This window comes from Dermacentor andersoni, chromosome 9, assembly GCF_023375885.2.
Source record: "Dermacentor andersoni chromosome 9, qqDerAnde1_hic_scaffold, whole genome shotgun sequence".
In the NCBI taxonomy this organism is placed as follows: domain Eukaryota; kingdom Metazoa; phylum Arthropoda; class Arachnida; order Ixodida; family Ixodidae; genus Dermacentor; species Dermacentor andersoni.
Window position 1 is genome coordinate 123,842,098 of NC_092822.1, and position 17,122 is coordinate 123,859,219.

General features: G+C 46.1%; 1 protein-coding gene across 2 annotated transcripts in view; it reads right to left on the reverse strand.

Annotated features, from left to right (window-relative positions):
- Nucleotides 1-824: 824 nt before the first annotated feature.
- LOC126529736 (uncharacterized) overlaps nucleotides 825-17,122 on the reverse strand; it is a 396,708-nt gene continuing 380,410 nt past the window's right edge. For both annotated transcript variants that reach the window (XM_055069944.1, XM_055069945.1), the window contains one exon: nucleotides 825-6,021. In XM_055069944.1, coding sequence (XP_054925919.1) covers nucleotides 4,187-5,770 — 1,584 coding nt within the window. In that variant the 5' untranslated portion in view covers nucleotides 5,771-6,021 and the 3' untranslated portion in view covers nucleotides 825-4,186. The remainder of the gene's footprint in view (nucleotides 6,022-17,122) is intronic.

Consider the following 17,122-nt stretch of genomic DNA (forward strand, 5'->3'; position numbering starts at 1 on the left):
GACTTCTTCTCATGCTTTCCGAAAACTGAGGCGTATGTAACCGTAAAGTTTACTGGGAAATGCTGGCCGCGAACGCTATGCACGAAGGCTGGCTTTGCGGTAGTAACGCGGCCTCTTGCGTGGGCCGCGATGCGGCGGAGGCGAGCGCCAGCTGAGAGCATTGCAAGGAACCGGGCGCGCGGCTCCGAGACACCCCAGCGCCGGCGCGCGCAAATGGCAGACGTCGCAATCGGTCTGTGAATTGTAGAAACTCTGGAAAAGGGGTGCCTTTGAGTTTTCGCGTAAAAGAAGTATGTTTTCTCGTATAGTCAAATTACAATCAAAGAGCTATCGTGTCTGTAGGTTGTGAGTAAGTCGTAGTTTACGATTGAAAAATTGAGTTTACGAGCTTGAGGAATTCATTTAGTTGAATATACTCACATGGAGGACCTGGGTATGCGTGGTGCGAAAATATTTTTTGCCGAAGCGACGTCCGACCCCTACACCGGATATTGTGCGACACGGGCTCCTTAACGCTATCGCGTGAATACTGTTTTTTCAGACGGCGCGCCCGAAGTCCGAATCCGGGGCGAGGCAGTGTCATCACGATTTGCGGGGTTGCAATAAATTTCGCCCCTAAAGCTCTCCAGCTATTTGGGAATATCGGCTGCCGCTGCAGGCTTTTTTTTTTTTTTTTTTTACTGTGGTGTCTTCTCTTGCACGTCTACGTGTATCCGACAACACGCGACTACGTCTATATTTTTGTGCTAATGAGACTCACCTGGAATCAATTCTTCCATTACTTGTTTGGAAACAAGCTGCCGACCGACAAAAAATGCCTCCAGTTTGGATAATATATTCATTTTATTACAGAAGATACAATATAAATACAATGTAGGACGCACACAAAGATTTACAGAAACGCGTGTAGAAAAATATTTTTTCTTTCACAATTGACATTTCACTGCCGGCAGCTGTAGACAGAAAGAACCCAAATAGCATAATGGCTTCCATCCCCATCACACATAAAAACAAAAGAAATCTCTTGAAATTCGCACAGCCTTTAAGGGACAATAACTTTAAGTTGCGTCGTTGAAGAAAATATTTTGTGAAATCGCGAGAGCAGGTGGTAACGAATTCGTAGCTGAAAGAATATCGGTCTCATCATTTAGCGATGTCAAATTGTTGCACAAGTGAACAATAGGAGTGTTTTACGCATAAAATGACCACAACAGAATTTCATAATATTCAACTGAAGGCATTGCAGTGTGTTTAATCTTAAGGACGGTGGGTTGTGAGCATGTCTTCACAGAAAAACAAAGGGCGCATGTAGCCTCAGTCTTGTGGTGTTGCGTATTGATTGCAATGAAGTAGTAAATACATTTATATTACGTTATTACAAATGCACACTAATCAACAAGTATGGCATTCTGATAACGTTTCCTTCCGTATGGTTCGTAGACGAACTCAGCTCATAAGTACTAGGCAAGTGCACTTTAACCAATTCTATAAGTTTCCTCACTTTAAACTTGTGCGTAGCAGCCAGGTCGCATGGATAAGTTCATTAGTAGTTATAGAATAGTCATACTGTTATCATGGTTACTCGGGCTTCCAAAATAGAATGCCTCCATATATTGGATTCCACAGCCACCAAGCTGCTTTATGATTGCAATGCAACCATCCAGCAACCTATGCAACAGTATGACGTGATTCCAGAGAAGCATTATTTTAACAGAATTTTTAAAAACGTGTATTCTGCAGCAGAGAAGCTGCACCTTTTCTCGAATGTGCGGGTGCGTACGGTTTCTTCATGCCAATTTTGCTTGTGCCAACTTGCAGCAAGAAGCATGCCACTAATCCTTGACTAATGATATCATACTAATATTTTAATACACGTTTTGTGTACTGAATACGTAAGCTTGTATTTTAAAAAAGTTCGCGACTTTCACCCTTTGTAAGCAACTGACAGCTGTACTTCATACAATTTTGAATTACTTGTTTTCAACAACGTAATTAAACAGAAAAAATATAACTGAATATATACGCAAACATTAAATTCCATCTGCTAGCAATCCAGCTGCTCATATGCTCCAAAACCTGGTTAAATAAATGCCATAATATTTGCAGAATAACGACACTATGCAGGGTGCTACTTTTGTATTTTCTGGGGGAAAAAGGATGCTAATAGGGACGGAAGTGGGCTAACAGTCATCAGTGCTGTACCATTAACAAAACATTGCGTTCACTGTTACGATTACACTTAACATCGCATTTTCATTAGCCAACTGCGGCTTCCTAGACAACGAAAGAGCCTAGAGCGAACATTTTATTGTGATATGGAAAATTAAATTTCAAATAAACAGCATTATCGTCGTTTAACAAGCGCCAGCCACCGTGCGCCAAAAGGCTCATGAATAAAAAAACCTCAAAATAGGTAATTTTGTAAGAACAGTCCCAAAGACGCTCTGTCAGCGCATGACAACTGGGTGTCAAGCGATCAGTGTGCATGCGAATTATAAGGAGAAACATGCTGCTGTGCATGAGTGATGACGCAAGAGACTAAACATAGAGGAACACTCGAGTGGAATGTTGTAGTAATGTAACATAGAAGGGCAAACACAATATGCAGTCTACATGCATAAATGCTTTTAAACCATAATTACGGAAACAAAACGGGACTGAAACAGAATAGGTAGAGGGGAACATGCCAGCACACTCTCTTAGCACTCTGACGGCATTTGTACCTTGTCCGATACATAAAAACCTAGTTGAACTTGGACGCAGTTTGTGCCTCAGGTGTGGAATGTGGAAGTAATTGTTTTTGCAACAGGTGCTTCCCACATGAGGGAGGCGGGTACGCAGTGTAGATAGCATACCACTTATAAACTATGCTCGCTAATATGTGATGCACGTGCTGATACACGTACCCTTTTTTTGCACGCTTTTGAGAAAAGAAAGTACCGTGCTAAACGCATTGTGGCGCGTCAGCGATTCGTTGATACACTCATTACACGCAGTTTAACACAATCAAGTTCTAGCAAGCAGCTCACAGGCCGGAAGCGCGTGCTCTGATTGCGCGTGCTCTGATCGCTTCGCAGTTAGCCTCCTTGCGCGGCAGAGGAGTTTTTCATTTCACCTTTGCTTCTTTTACACCCTTCATGAAATGGTTGCAAATATAATAGAGCTGTCCTTTCCTGACGTACAAAGGTTGAGCAGAGGTCGGTAACTGTGGAAGAAACACAAAGCATAAATATATAATTTGCAACATGAAAGAAGTGCCTACTAAGATAACTTTTGTCAAGAAAGCGAAGGCGTCTTGTGGTGAGAAATGGCTTGTTTTGCTTTCTGGGCCCCGGGTAGTTATTCTGGCATGGGCTTTTCTTTTACAGTTCATAAAAGCTTTTTAAATATTGCCTTCTGGCAGTGTTCATGATTGATAGAAGACGCGTGACAGTGCTTAAATATTTTGGTGCCTCCTATCAGTACATAAATAATTTTTAATTTTTCTTTAAGTTAGAAAGCTAGCCTCTGCTATGCAAAGAAAATTATGTTTTCTTCCCATCATCTGCAGTCCAGTTGAACGATCTATTGGAAGCGGGAAGTATTACGTGGAATGCTTTTATAAAATATGAATCGACAGTTTCTTATGATGCCAAACACGACTATAGTGCATTCGAAATAGAGAAATTGTAATGGTTTATCCATTCTTATAGACGATGTATGCAATCGTATCAAACTGCCATCGTATCTTTGGCTGTGGGAGACATTGAATCTGCGACCAGTCTTCAAAAGCGTACAGCGTCCAGTGAAATTAAGTTGCAGAAGCGCAAACCCTTCGTTGCTAAGAAGGTCCTCTAGTACGATTGTACTTTGCTTCAGCACTGTGATGCAAAAGCTTAACACTCTAATGTCACGTTCAGTCCATCATTAAGCGACGACTTTTTGTCCCTGTCTCGATGTCGGTGGTCAAGTGTCATTGCGCTCTGCGGGGCCGCCTGGGTCAAAGAAAACAGTGAAATCTTTCATAAAGTAGGTGAAAAAGAATAATGGTTTGTTCGTCTTAGTCATCCATAGCTTGTCAGACGATGTCGATAGCTTTTGCGCCTAGCGTTCATGAAAAGGTGTGTCTCTTTAGCTGTTCTTATTTACGCAGTCCACATTGCGAGCTACTACGTTGGCGCTGTCTGGTACAAACGCTGATTCGCGCTCACTTCTTCACAGCCTGTTTTTTCCCGTTCGAGGAACCTTTGCCGAAATTCTTCCTGGTTCCCTTGAGTGTACGTGCGGCGGGCTCGAGCAGGCCTAACTGGCGGGCTCGTTGGCGCTCCTGGATCTTCTGCCGGAGCGTTAGCAGCGTCGATGGACTGGCACCGGTGCCGTGTTTCACGTGCTTGCCCGTCAGCGCGCGCGGGGCTCTCTTGCGCATCCCACAGTTGTACGAGTCGAGGTGGTTCGCGGCTGCCGCTCCTAGTTCTTCGTGCTCTTCGAGTGGTTCCAGCCCGGGCGTCACGGACGAGGCCATGGTCACCGGCACGAGAAGCGGATTCGGCATGACACCGGACGCGGCTATGCCTTCGAGGTGCCGCTTGAGAAGCTCGTGCTCATGTAGCCGTTGCATAATCTGCGTGTAGTAAGCGTAGATGCTTAGGGGAAGCGCTGCGGGCGCCAAATGCCGCAGCTGCTGCAAGAGCGTTTCCTGTGGTGCCCTCGGGTCGCAAACTGGTGAGCACGGTCGTGAGCTTGGTTTGGAGATGGTTTCGATACGAACTCGGGGCTGCTTGCTGTCAACCTCGTCGTCGTCCTTGCCAGTACATCGGTCTGGGGTTGATATTCCACCCAGTATCCTTCTTTTTAGCGTCAGAGATGGTGAGCGCTGATCCCTGGGTGGTGGCGAGGACATCGAAAATTCTTCGTTGCTCACAGGCCTCATAGCCCCGCTGTTGAGGCGGTTTTGTATTTCGCTGTCAGACTTACAGCGCGCCCGCATCAGTCGTTCGACGAGGCTTTCACTGGTGATCTCGAAGAGCTTTGAACAGCTCGCTGCCCTCTTGACTGCCTGGTCTTGGTGGTTGTTGTGCTTGTCTTGGTCCTGGATTTCAGGGAGGGATGACTTGTGTGACGATAAGTCCTCCGGAGTATCGTTTTCGTGCCTTTGCTGCTGAGGAGAGAGCGCACGCGACTCGAGAAATCTGATGAGCGTTGGGTTGGAGTCTTTGTCTGTGCGGTACGGGCCACTCATGAGAGGACCCCGCCCTTGTGCCTCCGGTTTGGCTGGCTCTTTCCGCAAGTCCAGTAGGTCATTCCCGGGACTACCGTCTTTTCGTCCGCGGCAAGCGCAAGCGCAGCGATTTTCCTTGTCATCCTGGCACGGCCGGTCAACTGCGCACGGGTTATCGCTCATTCGTGTCATAATAGCTGGCATTAACTTCTGTTCACCGACATCCATGAGTCTGGAACTGAGTTCCGAATGCCTCTTGGCACCATGTTGGAAGGCTGCAGCAACGGCCGGTGCCGGCAGAGCGTTTAGAAGTATCTTCTGCCAAGCATGGTTAAGCGCCACCGGGTGAATGGGGCGTCGCCTGACCGCAGTCATCGTCTCCCCTTCTTCACATTCATCCTCACCTGAGGGGTAGTCAGGGCTCTTTGGCGACTTCTTACGCAAATCCATGGGAAAGTCATAGTAGCCATTATCGTCGGTGTCGTCTCGACACAAGTCACTCTCTGGTGTGGATGACGAAGAACACGATCTAGGCCGCAGCAGGACATCGCCATCGCAGGACTCCTGCTTCATAGCTTCTCCGCGCTGGCCTCTCCTTCTCGTCCCGGTTAGTCGCCTTTCTTTTTCTTACGAAGTGTCACCACACCTTCCCAAGTCATCGTGGCTCAACCCTCGCAGCTCTTTCTCTTCTTCAATAGAGGCGATGCTGTTTCCTTACACTTTCAGTTCAGAATCTCGCAGCCGTCCTTGGAAGATGCGATCAGAGGGCAGATGCAGTAGTATTCGGGCCTCATGCTTGAATTTTCTCCTTGAAATCTTGAAACCTGTGTGAAAAAGAAAAGAAAGAAAAAACATGAGATGCTTACAAGTGGTGCACTATGGTTTTGATTTGTGGAAGCTATAAATGCAGATTGTGCATGAAAATTATTCCATGCTGTAACTGTTCAATAATATTCGTGATTTATTTGGCATATAAATAAAGGTCTACAGAAAATAACTGACATTCACGAATGAAAGAAGTTGGTTATTTAATTACGAGTCTGTATAAGCAAGGTCGTTAACCACAATAGAATAAGTGCTTTTGTTTGCTGTGGTAGGATTTTATGAGCAGCGCTCAAGCAGCGATGATCATCAAAATAAACAGGTATCATACACCATCATAATATTGAAGCGATCAATATAGCACCTTTTACAATCGAACAATAAACATGCCATATTTGCGGTAACTTAGCGGGCAATAACGTAATGCGGAGCCCTATAACGTAAAACTACTCCAATATGTTTTTACTCCGATCTCCTGACGTCAAATTTATATAACCACCAACGCAAGTATCGGGTGGTGCTACGCCGCGTTGCCTGAACAGCCCAATCAAACGCTTTCCTCGTTCACAGGAGGTCACTTTTGTTTGCTTGAAAAACGAATAACATTGCCTGCACTGAGCGGCATGTCTTATCTAATTGGCTGACAAGAGGCGAGGAGCACGCTCAAGGGGAGAGGGATTCGATGGCGCTGAGCCACTGCACTGAAATTCGATAACCGGATGAAGAGGGTTGCGCCGGCGTTTACGATTGGTCCGCTTTCCCTCACTTAGCTTGCGGTGGCTGGTCGAAAATCGCGGCGGCATGCAACGCAAGTTTAAAAATCACGCTAAAACGGATCCTCAGTAAAGAAGACTTGGCAAAACGACGTCGTAAACGTGCCGAAAGTGCTCGAAAACGTTACACGGCCACGCAAAAAGATTTATTATACGCAAATAAACCCTTGCTCTCCGGCAGGTGCGAGTAGACAGTGCTTGGGCCATCGGCGGCAGCTATATTTTATTCACTTTGGAACGGGACAGCCTGCGGCTATTCAGAAAAAAGTCAGTCTCGTTCGGCATATTAATTCATCTTTAACGCTACACGTAACTTGGACGCGGTGAGTTCTTGCGGTTTTGTGACGTCGCGTGAGAGGCCGGTGAAGCCGGCGCAGCTCGAAAACTTTTGGTCAATAGCTGAGGGCTAATGGCGAAAAGGCGTCGAATCAGAAATAGCAATTTTTTTTTTCTTTTGTTAAGTCAAATCATGCATAATCAGTGTGTAAACGTCATATCCGATGGAGAGCTATCGCCGTTTTCGTGTCGTCGCGTGACAGACGGGTGAGATGGGGGTGGCCCAAAACGTTTTTGACCAATTGCGGAGGCCTGATTGCAGAATCGGAATAGAAAAGTTTGGAATAGTTTTGCATTACAGCGCCCCTATTCCAAACTTTTCTATTCCAATTCTGCAATCAGCCTTCCACGCTTGGTCAAAAAGTCTTTTGAACCACTCCCCCCTTCACTTGTCTATCACGCGACGTCACAAAAACCGCGATAGCTCCCCATCTCCCCATCTGATATGACGCGTACACACTGATTATGCATCATTGGACCGAACAAAAGAAAAATAGCAAAATAACAACCCAAGGCAAACATTTTTAATTAATGGAAAATAGGAAACTATATTGACTTCATGAAGAATCAGAAGTTCTTAAACAACAACTTTAGGGACGCACCATTTTTCCTTATGATCAAAGCCTCTCTAGCGTGCAGAAACAGAATAATCTGTCACGCTGTGGGAGCGTTGTATACCACAGACAACAAATTGTCAATATATTGTCACGGGGAGAAGAGATGTTTAAATATATTTACAGAGTATTTACAACGCGTCCACTGGCATACAAGATGGAAGCCAGTACGCGCGACAGAGAGCGTCGTTGTCCTCTGTACCGTCCTTAGCTTCGTCTGTGGCATTGGTCGGTAACATTACTCTTGTATTTGGAGATGGACACAGGGGCATGTTCACATCACCCGCTCCGTAGCAAGTGAGCACTACATAAGTCATCATCATCATCAGCCTGGTTAAGCCCACTGCAGGGCAAAGGCCTCTCCCATACTTCTCCAACTACCCCGGTCATATACTAATTGTGGCCATGTCGTCCCTGCAAACTTCTTAATCTCATCCGCCCACCTAACTTTCTGCCGCCCCCTACCTTGGAATCCAGTCCGTAACCCTTAATGACCATCGGTTATCTTCCCTCCTCATTACATGTCCTGCCCATGCCCATTTCTTTTTCTTGATTTCAACTAAGATGTCATTACCTCTCGTTTGTTCCCTCACCCAATCTGCACTTTTCTTGTCCCTTAATGTTACACCCATCATTCTTCTTTCCATAGCTCGTTGCGTCGCCCTCAATTTAGGTAGAACCCGTTTCGTAAGCCTCCATGTTTTTGCCCCGTGCGTGAGTACTGGTAAGACACAGCTGTTTTAGACTTTTCTCTTGAGGGATAATGGCAACCTGCTGTTCATGATCTGAGAATGCCTGCCAAACGCACCCCAGCCCATTCTTATTCTTCTGATTATTTCAGTCTCATGATCCGGATCTGCAGTCACTACCTGTCCTAAGTAGATGTATTCCCTTACCACTTCCAGTGCCTCGCTACCTATTGTAAATTGCTGTTCTTTTCCGAGACTGGTAAACATTACTTTAGTTTTCTGCAGATTAATTTTTAGACCCATTCCTCTGCTTTGTCTCTCCAGGTCAGTGAGCTTGCATTGCAATTGGTCCGCTGAGTTACTAAGCAAGGCAATATCACCAACGACTCGCAAGTTACTAAGGTATTCTCCATTAACTTTTATCCCCAATTCTTACCAATTCAGGTCTCTGAATACCTCCTGTAAACTCGCTGTGAATAGCATTGGAGAGATCGTATCTCCCTGCCTGATGTATTTCTTTATTGGGATTTTGTTGCTTTCTTTATGTAGGAGTACGGTGGCAGTGGAGCCGCTATAGATATCTTTCAGTATTTTTACATATGGCTCGTCTACACCCTGATTCCGTAATGCCTCCATGACGGCTGAGGTCTCGACAGAATCAAACGCTTTCTCGTAATCAATGAAAGCTATATATAAGGGTTGGTTATATTCCGCACATTTCTCTATCATGATAGTGTGAATATGGTCTATTGTTGAGTAGCCTTTACGGAATCCTGCCTGGTCCTTTGGTTGACAGAAGTCTAAGGTGTTCATGATAATATTTGAGATTACCTTAGTAAATACTTTGTAGGCAATGAACAGTAAGCTGATCGGTCTATCATTTTTCAAGTCCTTGGCGTCCCCTTTCTTATGGATTAGGATTATGTTAGCGTTCTTCCAAGATTCCGGTACGCTCGAGGTCATGAGACATTGCGTATACAGGGTGGGCAGTTTCTCTAGAACAATCTGCCCACCATCCTTCAACAAATCTGCTGTTACCTGATCCTCCCCAGCTGCCTTCCCCCTTCGTATAGCTCCCAATGCTTTCTTTACTTCTTCCGGCGTTACTTGTGGGATTTCAAGTTCCTCTAGACTATTCTCTCTCACATTATCCTCGTGGGTGTTACTGGTACTGTATAAATCTCTATAGAACTCCTCAGCCACTTGAACTATCTTATCCATATTAGTAATGATATTGCCGGCTTTGTCTCTTAACGCATACATCTGATTCTTGCCAATTCCTAGTTTCTTCTTCACTGCTTTTAGGCTTCCTCCGTTCCTGAGAGCATGTTCAATTCTATCCATATTATAGTTCCTTATGTCAGCTGTCTTACGCTTGTTGATTAACTTCGATAATTCTGCCAGTTCTATTCTAGCTATAGGGTTAGAGGCTTTCATACATTGGCGGTTCTTGATCAGATCTTTCGTCTCCTGCGATAGCTTACTGGTGTCCTGTCTAACGGAGTTACCACCGACTTCTATTGCACACTCCTTAATGATGCCCATAAGATTGTCGTTCATTGTTTCAACACTAAAGTCCTCTTCCTGAGTTAAAGCCGCATACCTGTTCTGTGCCTTGATCCGGGATTCTTCTATCTTCCCTCTTAACGGTAACTCAATGATCGGCTTCTTATGTACCAGTTTCTTCTCTTCCCTCCCCAAGTCTACGCTAATTAGAGTTCTTACCATCCTATGGTCACTGCAGCGCACCTTGCCGAGCACGTCCACATCTTGTATGATGCCAGGGTTAGCGCAGAGTATACAATCTATTTCATTTCTAGTCTCGTCATTCGGGCTCCTCCACGTCCACTTTCGGCTGTCCCGCTTGCGGAAGAAGGTATTCATTATCCGCAGGTTATTTTGTTCTGCAAAGTTTACTAATAACTCTCCCCTGCTATTCCTTGTGCCTATGCCATATTTCCCCACTGCCTTGTCTCCAGCCTGCTTCTTGCCTACCTTGCCATTAAGGTCGCCCATCAGTACAGTGTATTTTTTTTACCTTACCCATCGCCGATTCCACGTCTTCATAGAAGCTTTCGACTTCCTGGTCATCATGACTGTATGTAGGGGCGTACACCTGTATGACCTTCAATTTGTACCTCTTATTAAGGTTCACAAGACCTGCCACCAGAGTCCTTCCATGTTTTTCTGGTCACGAAACTCCGCCGTCACGCTATGGGAGAGGTTCACATGCTGCCCAAAGGTGCCGCGACGCGGCGCCACTGTGCCACAGAGGGCATCGTTCGCGTACCAAAGCGCGTGCGCAGTACGAGGCACGCTGAGTGATCGGGTGCGTATGTCCATGTGCTGCGCTATTTTTCGACTGCTGGACTGTTTAGTTGAAGTGGCGGAGTGGGACAACGATGCCGAACACGTGTTGCAAGTAACAGCTGAAGAAGTAGGATGTTGGTATCTCTAACAAGCCATTAAAAAAATTGCTGCATTTGTGATGTGGCTATTTGTGTTCGTTTAGAGAGTTGTTTTGCCATGTGTTATGAAATGCTTATGCTTTACACTTTCTTGTTTATAGAAACAATCGATTATGCATTCTGTATTTATTGCCATTCGTTTGCTGGTGTTTGTTTCCTGCCCCCCAATGCATATATCTCATGTTTGATGTTATTTCTTTATGGTTATTATATCAGTGTCATGCTTTTAACAAACTTCTTGCATTGTGAATGGTGGACCATTCGTGACTCTGCGCCTCTGTGCTGTCTGTATTTCGCTCCGCTTATTTTACATGATAAATAAATGATCGTGCTTGTATGTTGTTTTTGCACCAACATGTGCTATTTCTTTTCTTAATCGAATTATAAAGTTTTTAACATATTGTAAATAGTGGCGCATTAAGAACCAAAATACCTAGTCCCGTCGTTTTTGCGTCGGAACCACGAGCAGCGTGAATAAGTGCTGGGCTTTCTGACACTTCTAAACGACTGCTTGCTAAGGCATTTGCCTAATTACAATACAGCTAGTTTCAACTGTGCAAGTCCTAACACTTAACGTTCGCCTTAATCCGTTGCTAAAAGCCGCACCGAAGACACTTAGTAGCGAAGATTGTCTTGCATTAATCTTACCTAAATCTCATTCAGAAATGGCATCGCTTTGCAGAGAAATCTTAAGGGCACGGAGCAGCTCCATTTCCTTTTCTTTGTTATCAAGTATTCTACGGCAGCAGCCCTTTGCAATAACAATTTCATTCTTTTGATCTTATAAGATACTGCCAACAGTCAGAGTCCTTCTCTGCCACAGTTTAACAGAAAGTGAACAGCTGTGCTCGGCGAACAATCTGGCGCTATGCGCCACGGAGAGTTGGCGCTTACTTATGGGTAAGCGGGGTTGCAACAGCCCATATGTTTGCATCTGGTGATAAGTGGGACCACTGGCGCTTTGTTGCGAATGTGTTTAAATTAAATTATGGGGTTTTACGTGCCAAAACCACTTTCTGATTATGACGCACGCCGTAGTGGAGGACTCCGGAAATTTTGACCACCTGGGATTCCTTAACGTGCACCTAAATCTAAGTACACGGGTGTTTTCGCATTTCGCCCCCATCGAAATGCGGCCGCCGTGGCCGGGATTCGATCCCGCGACCTCGTGCTCAGCAGCCCAACACCATAGCCACTAAGCAACCACGGCGGGTGCGCGGTGTTTAATTTCAGGCAAGTATTAAAAAAGCGGAGCCCACCGAAGTGTTGAGGCGAACGGCGATGATGAAATCTAGACCGAGACCGCCCGGCCGTGTACAGCGGACGCATTTCGACGGGGGCGAAATGCAAAACATCCGTTTATATAAATTTAGGTGCATTTTAAATATGTTTACTAGCGAAGTTTGTCTTGCATTAATCCTACCTAAATCTCATTCAGACATTTATTTATGTTTATTTAAATTTAGGTGCATTTTAAAGGATCCCAGGTGGTCAAAATTAATCCTGAGTCCCCCACTACGGCGTGCCTCATAATCGTATCGCGGTTCTGGCTCTTAAGATCCCAGATTTAAAAAATTTTTTTTGGTCTGAGACCAACGCAAGCTCCATGTTATGAGCGGCTTTGTTTTTCGTCCCGGGCGCTCATATAATGGCAGAAGACGCGCTCAGGCAGTAATTTAAACATATTAAATGTTAAAAATAGTTACGTGAAACTAAAGCGACGGTTGAGAAAGTTGAGAAAGCTAGAATACCGAGGCTGCCCCACCCACGAGGCTGCCCCACACACAACCACAGCAGTAGCGGCGTTCGCATGCCCTCTCATGTACGGTTGCGCCTCTAGCGGCGGGCGCTGGCTCTATATGAAACTGAGACGGCAGTTTCGTGACCAGAAAAAAAATGGAAGGACTCTGCCTGCCACCCTCTCGTTAATGGTGTAGAATTCCTGTATGTTACCAGCTATATTCTTATTAATCAGGAATCCGACTCCTAGTTCTCGCCTCTGCGCTAAGCCCCGGTAGCACAGGACGTGCCCGCTTTTTAGCACTCTATATGCTTCTTTTGTCCTCCTAACTTCACTGAGCCCTATTATATCCCATTTACTGCCCTCTAGCTCCTCCAGTAGCACTGCTAGACTCGCCTCACTAGATAACGTTCTAGCGTTAAACGTTGCCAGGTTCAGATTCCAATGGCGGCCTGTCCGGATCCAGGGATTCTTAGCACCCTCGGCTGCGTCACAGGTCTGACCGCCGCCGTGGTCAGTTGCTTAACAGCTGCTGAGGACTGAGGGCCGGGGTTTGATTGTTGTATTCATATGGGAGGTTGTGGCCAAGTACTGCACCAGGGTGGCCAATCCTGCTCTGGTGAGGGAATGCGTTACCGGTTCTCGTCACCGGGATCGGGCCCGCACTCCAGGCCTGTTTGTGCAATTTTTCAACACGCGGATTTTTTTTTTGGGTGGAAAATTGCGCGGCAGCGGGATTCGGACCACGGTCCTCTTGCACGCGAGGCGGATGCTCTACCTCTACGCCACCGCTGCACCTACTCAGTACCACTAGATGCACCTAGCACTACTGCACCTAGTCCGTACCACTACATAAGTGGTACTGACTCAATTATGATGGGGTCACTCAATAACCGCGCGGTATGAAGTGCCTAAAGCATCATAAAACTGCGCAAGCTTCGAAAAGTCCCTTCAGCGCCGGCAAAAATTGAGCGCTCCGTCTGGCACTCACAACGTCAATTGGGAAGATTACGTATCAGCAACCACTCCGACGGACAACCAATTGTCGTTTAAACGGCAGTTGCAAATAAGAACATATGATAGCCACCTGCCCGGTATGCTGCAACCATTCGGGTCGCCTTTGACAAAAAAAAAAAAAAAGGCTGCTAGATCTCAATAAAGCAGTTCTTCGTTAGTGCGATTCAGATTTAAATTGAAGTTTATTCTTTCATTACAGGTACATATATACGGAATATGTTACACAGAAAGAGGACCCACAGTTATAAACTGCAGCGCAAGCTCTTGTTCTTAGTTACGTAAAACTATATAACTAAAAAAGCGTCAATTTCGGCTATGAACAAAAGAAGAACGAATTACTCAATTTCTACAATGGTAAAGTACTAAAACCTATGCCAACATATCATAACATAAAAATGTACACATTAAGCAACATCAAAATATACATCGAAGAAGAGATGCAGTTTACAAGGTAGTAAGGTAAGCTCTGAGTGAACGTTGGTACGATGATAATGTAGGTGAGGATTTAACGTGGGCAGGTAAATTATTACACATTTTCATCCTGTCGAAACCAACAGTTAGTTTGCTTTGCCATAGCTGTGGCGTGATTGTGGAAGTGAAAGATTATTTTGTATAGAGAACCGAGTAGTGTTATCGTTCGCAAGACTATTTCTGCCTATGACATAATGCAATTGTTGGTTTTTAAGAAGGCCGTAAATAACGATACTGTGGTGGCACCAGATCATTTTATTTATTGTGAGGATATTTAACTCAGTGAATATGGGGGTAACATGAGCCTCATAAGGAGCCGATGCGATGATACGGACAGCGGTCTTTTAGATGTGCTGCAATGGAGCTATATGACAGCGATACGTAAGACCGCAGGAACTGATACAATAATTGAAATTGCTATAAATAAAGGCATAATACAACGACAGGACAGTGTGGTTTTGACAGTAGTGTTTGGCCTTCAAAAGCACCCTGACAGTGTAAGTGATTTTGTTTTTTACGAAGCTGATCTCCAAATTAAATTTTAGAAGGGAGTTTAATCGAACACCTGAAAATCAGCACTCTTTACATGGTAATATTGGTTGAGACGTTATGTACACAGGTGGAAGGTTATATCGAGGTTTAGTGCGTGAACTAAAAACCATAAACTTCGTATCATAAGGATTTATGAGCAATTCGTGTTTTACACCAACAATTGATATTATTTTGTTCACTATTTAAACGCACAGTTAGTTTACAGATGTCGCTACGGGAAGTGTAAACAGTGGTGTCGTCCACGCACAGAAGACATTATGTAGGAGTCAGGCAGTTTGGGAAATCATTAATGAACACAAGAATGAAGACGGGACCAAGTTGTATTCCTTTGGAACTCCATTGCTAATTATTTTTGTGTCCAACAGTGCTCTTGAAATGCGAACCTGCTGCTGTGTATCGTGTAATTACCTCCGCAGTAGCAGTAGCTCTGGAGATGCACCTGTCATGCCATATGCGCTGCGTCTAATAAATAGAATATTGGGATTAAGGGAATCGAATGCTTTTGCGTAATCGATAAAGACAGATTCTACGAATGTGCCCCCATCAAGTTCCGCATTGATCTTGTCGGTGAGCATGATTAAATTTAGGTTAGTAGAATATTCGGGACGAAAACCAAACTGTTTTTCTGTTAATAATTGGAACTTGTCCAAGTAGGTAAAGAGGCGCTGTTCTATTAGTTTTTCTGCCGCTGTACTAAAACTCGGCAAGGTCGATATAGGCCTGCAATTTGCTAATAAGGTGATGTCTCCTTTTTTATACAAAAGAATTATGTTTGATATTGCTACGGCACAATATGCGCGATCACGAAATGCCAGCAGTGTGAAGACGACGACGACGATTAGAAGCTAGCGCGGGCTGTTGCCTCTTGGCCAAGCGCAGCGTATTTTCCTTGTAAATATATTTGTACATAGCTTTTCGTCTGCGTCTTCCTACGTAACATATCTGGTGGAGGTGGACGTTCCCTGTACCTCGTCACGGAGCTTCGCAGTGGACGGTACGTCGAGCCTTCCTTCATGGCTCCCGGCGACGACAACCCGACTCCGCCGGCTCCGACACCTGCTGCCACTTCGACGACCTACATCACTCTCCCCGCTCCCCGTGATCCTGGCGTATTCTCGGGCCAAGATGGGGAAGACGTCGATGACTGGATCAGCCTGTATGAACACGTCAGCCGCAATAACCGGTGGGACCCTACTATTATGCTCGCCAACGTAGTCTTTTACCTCGGTGGCACACCTCGAGTTTGGTATCGCACGCACGAAGATGAGCTCACCAGTTGGGATTCACTTAAGACACAGCTTCGAGACTTGTTCGGCAACCCCTACGGTCAACAACTTGCCGCGCAGAAGGCGCTTTCCGGCCGTGTGCAGACGTCAACAGAGCCCTATGTCACGTACATTCAGGACGTCTTGGCTCTGTGCCGCAAAGTTGACACCCACATGACTGAGTCAGACAAGGTTTCCCACATCCTCAAAGGCATTGCCGATGACGCCTTCAACTTGCTCGTTTGCAACAACGTAGCGACGGTGGATGCTGTTATAAGAGAGTGCCGCCGCCTGGAACTCGCCAAAAGCCGCCGTATTGACCAGCACTTTGCCCGTCTGCCCAACACCCCAGCGACATCTTCCTGTGCCGACGCTCCTCGTCCCAACAACACTGCCGATGTTACCAGGATCGTCCGGCGTGAGATCGAGGCCGCCTATCCGGCTGCCTTCGACTCCAGTCCCACCAACACATCTGCAGTCACGGTCTCACTGATCCAGGCAGTTGTCCGCCAGGAGTTTGAAAACATGGGTCTTCACACCATCTGCTCGGCCCATCGCCCTAATACCCGCCCGGCTTCTTCGATTTCGCCCCGTCCCGCATCTTCTTACCCACCACGTTTCCGCAACCCATCTGAATGGCGCACTGCTGACGACAAGCCTATTTGTTTCCACTGCCATCGAATCGGGCACATTTCTCGGCACTGTCGTAGTCGCTGGAGTTCCCCGAGCCGGCCTACTTATACTGCCTACCCTCGCCCCTCAGGTGGCCCTTCTCGTCCCTATGCCGCACGCTCCGATAATGCCGCCACTGATTCTCCTGCAACGAACCGCCCCTATTCTCGTTCGCCTTCGCCCCAACGACGACAATCTCGCTCTCCCCAGCCCCGTCGCTCCTATTCGCCGACTCCCTTTGGACGCCGCTCCCAGCCGGAAAACTAGACGATGCAGCGCCTCGAGGTGACGCTGCATTGCTCCCTACGCCGCCAAATCCTCTACTGACTTTGCCCACTCATCTGAACCTTCTTGACGTGCAAGTCGACGGTGTTTCTGTGTCTGCTCTCATAGACACTGGGGCGCATTTGTCCGTAATGAGCGCTGACCTTCGTAACCGGCTCAAGAAAATTATCACGCCCGCCACGACGCCTGTTGTCCGTGTCGCCGATGGCGGAACAGCCCC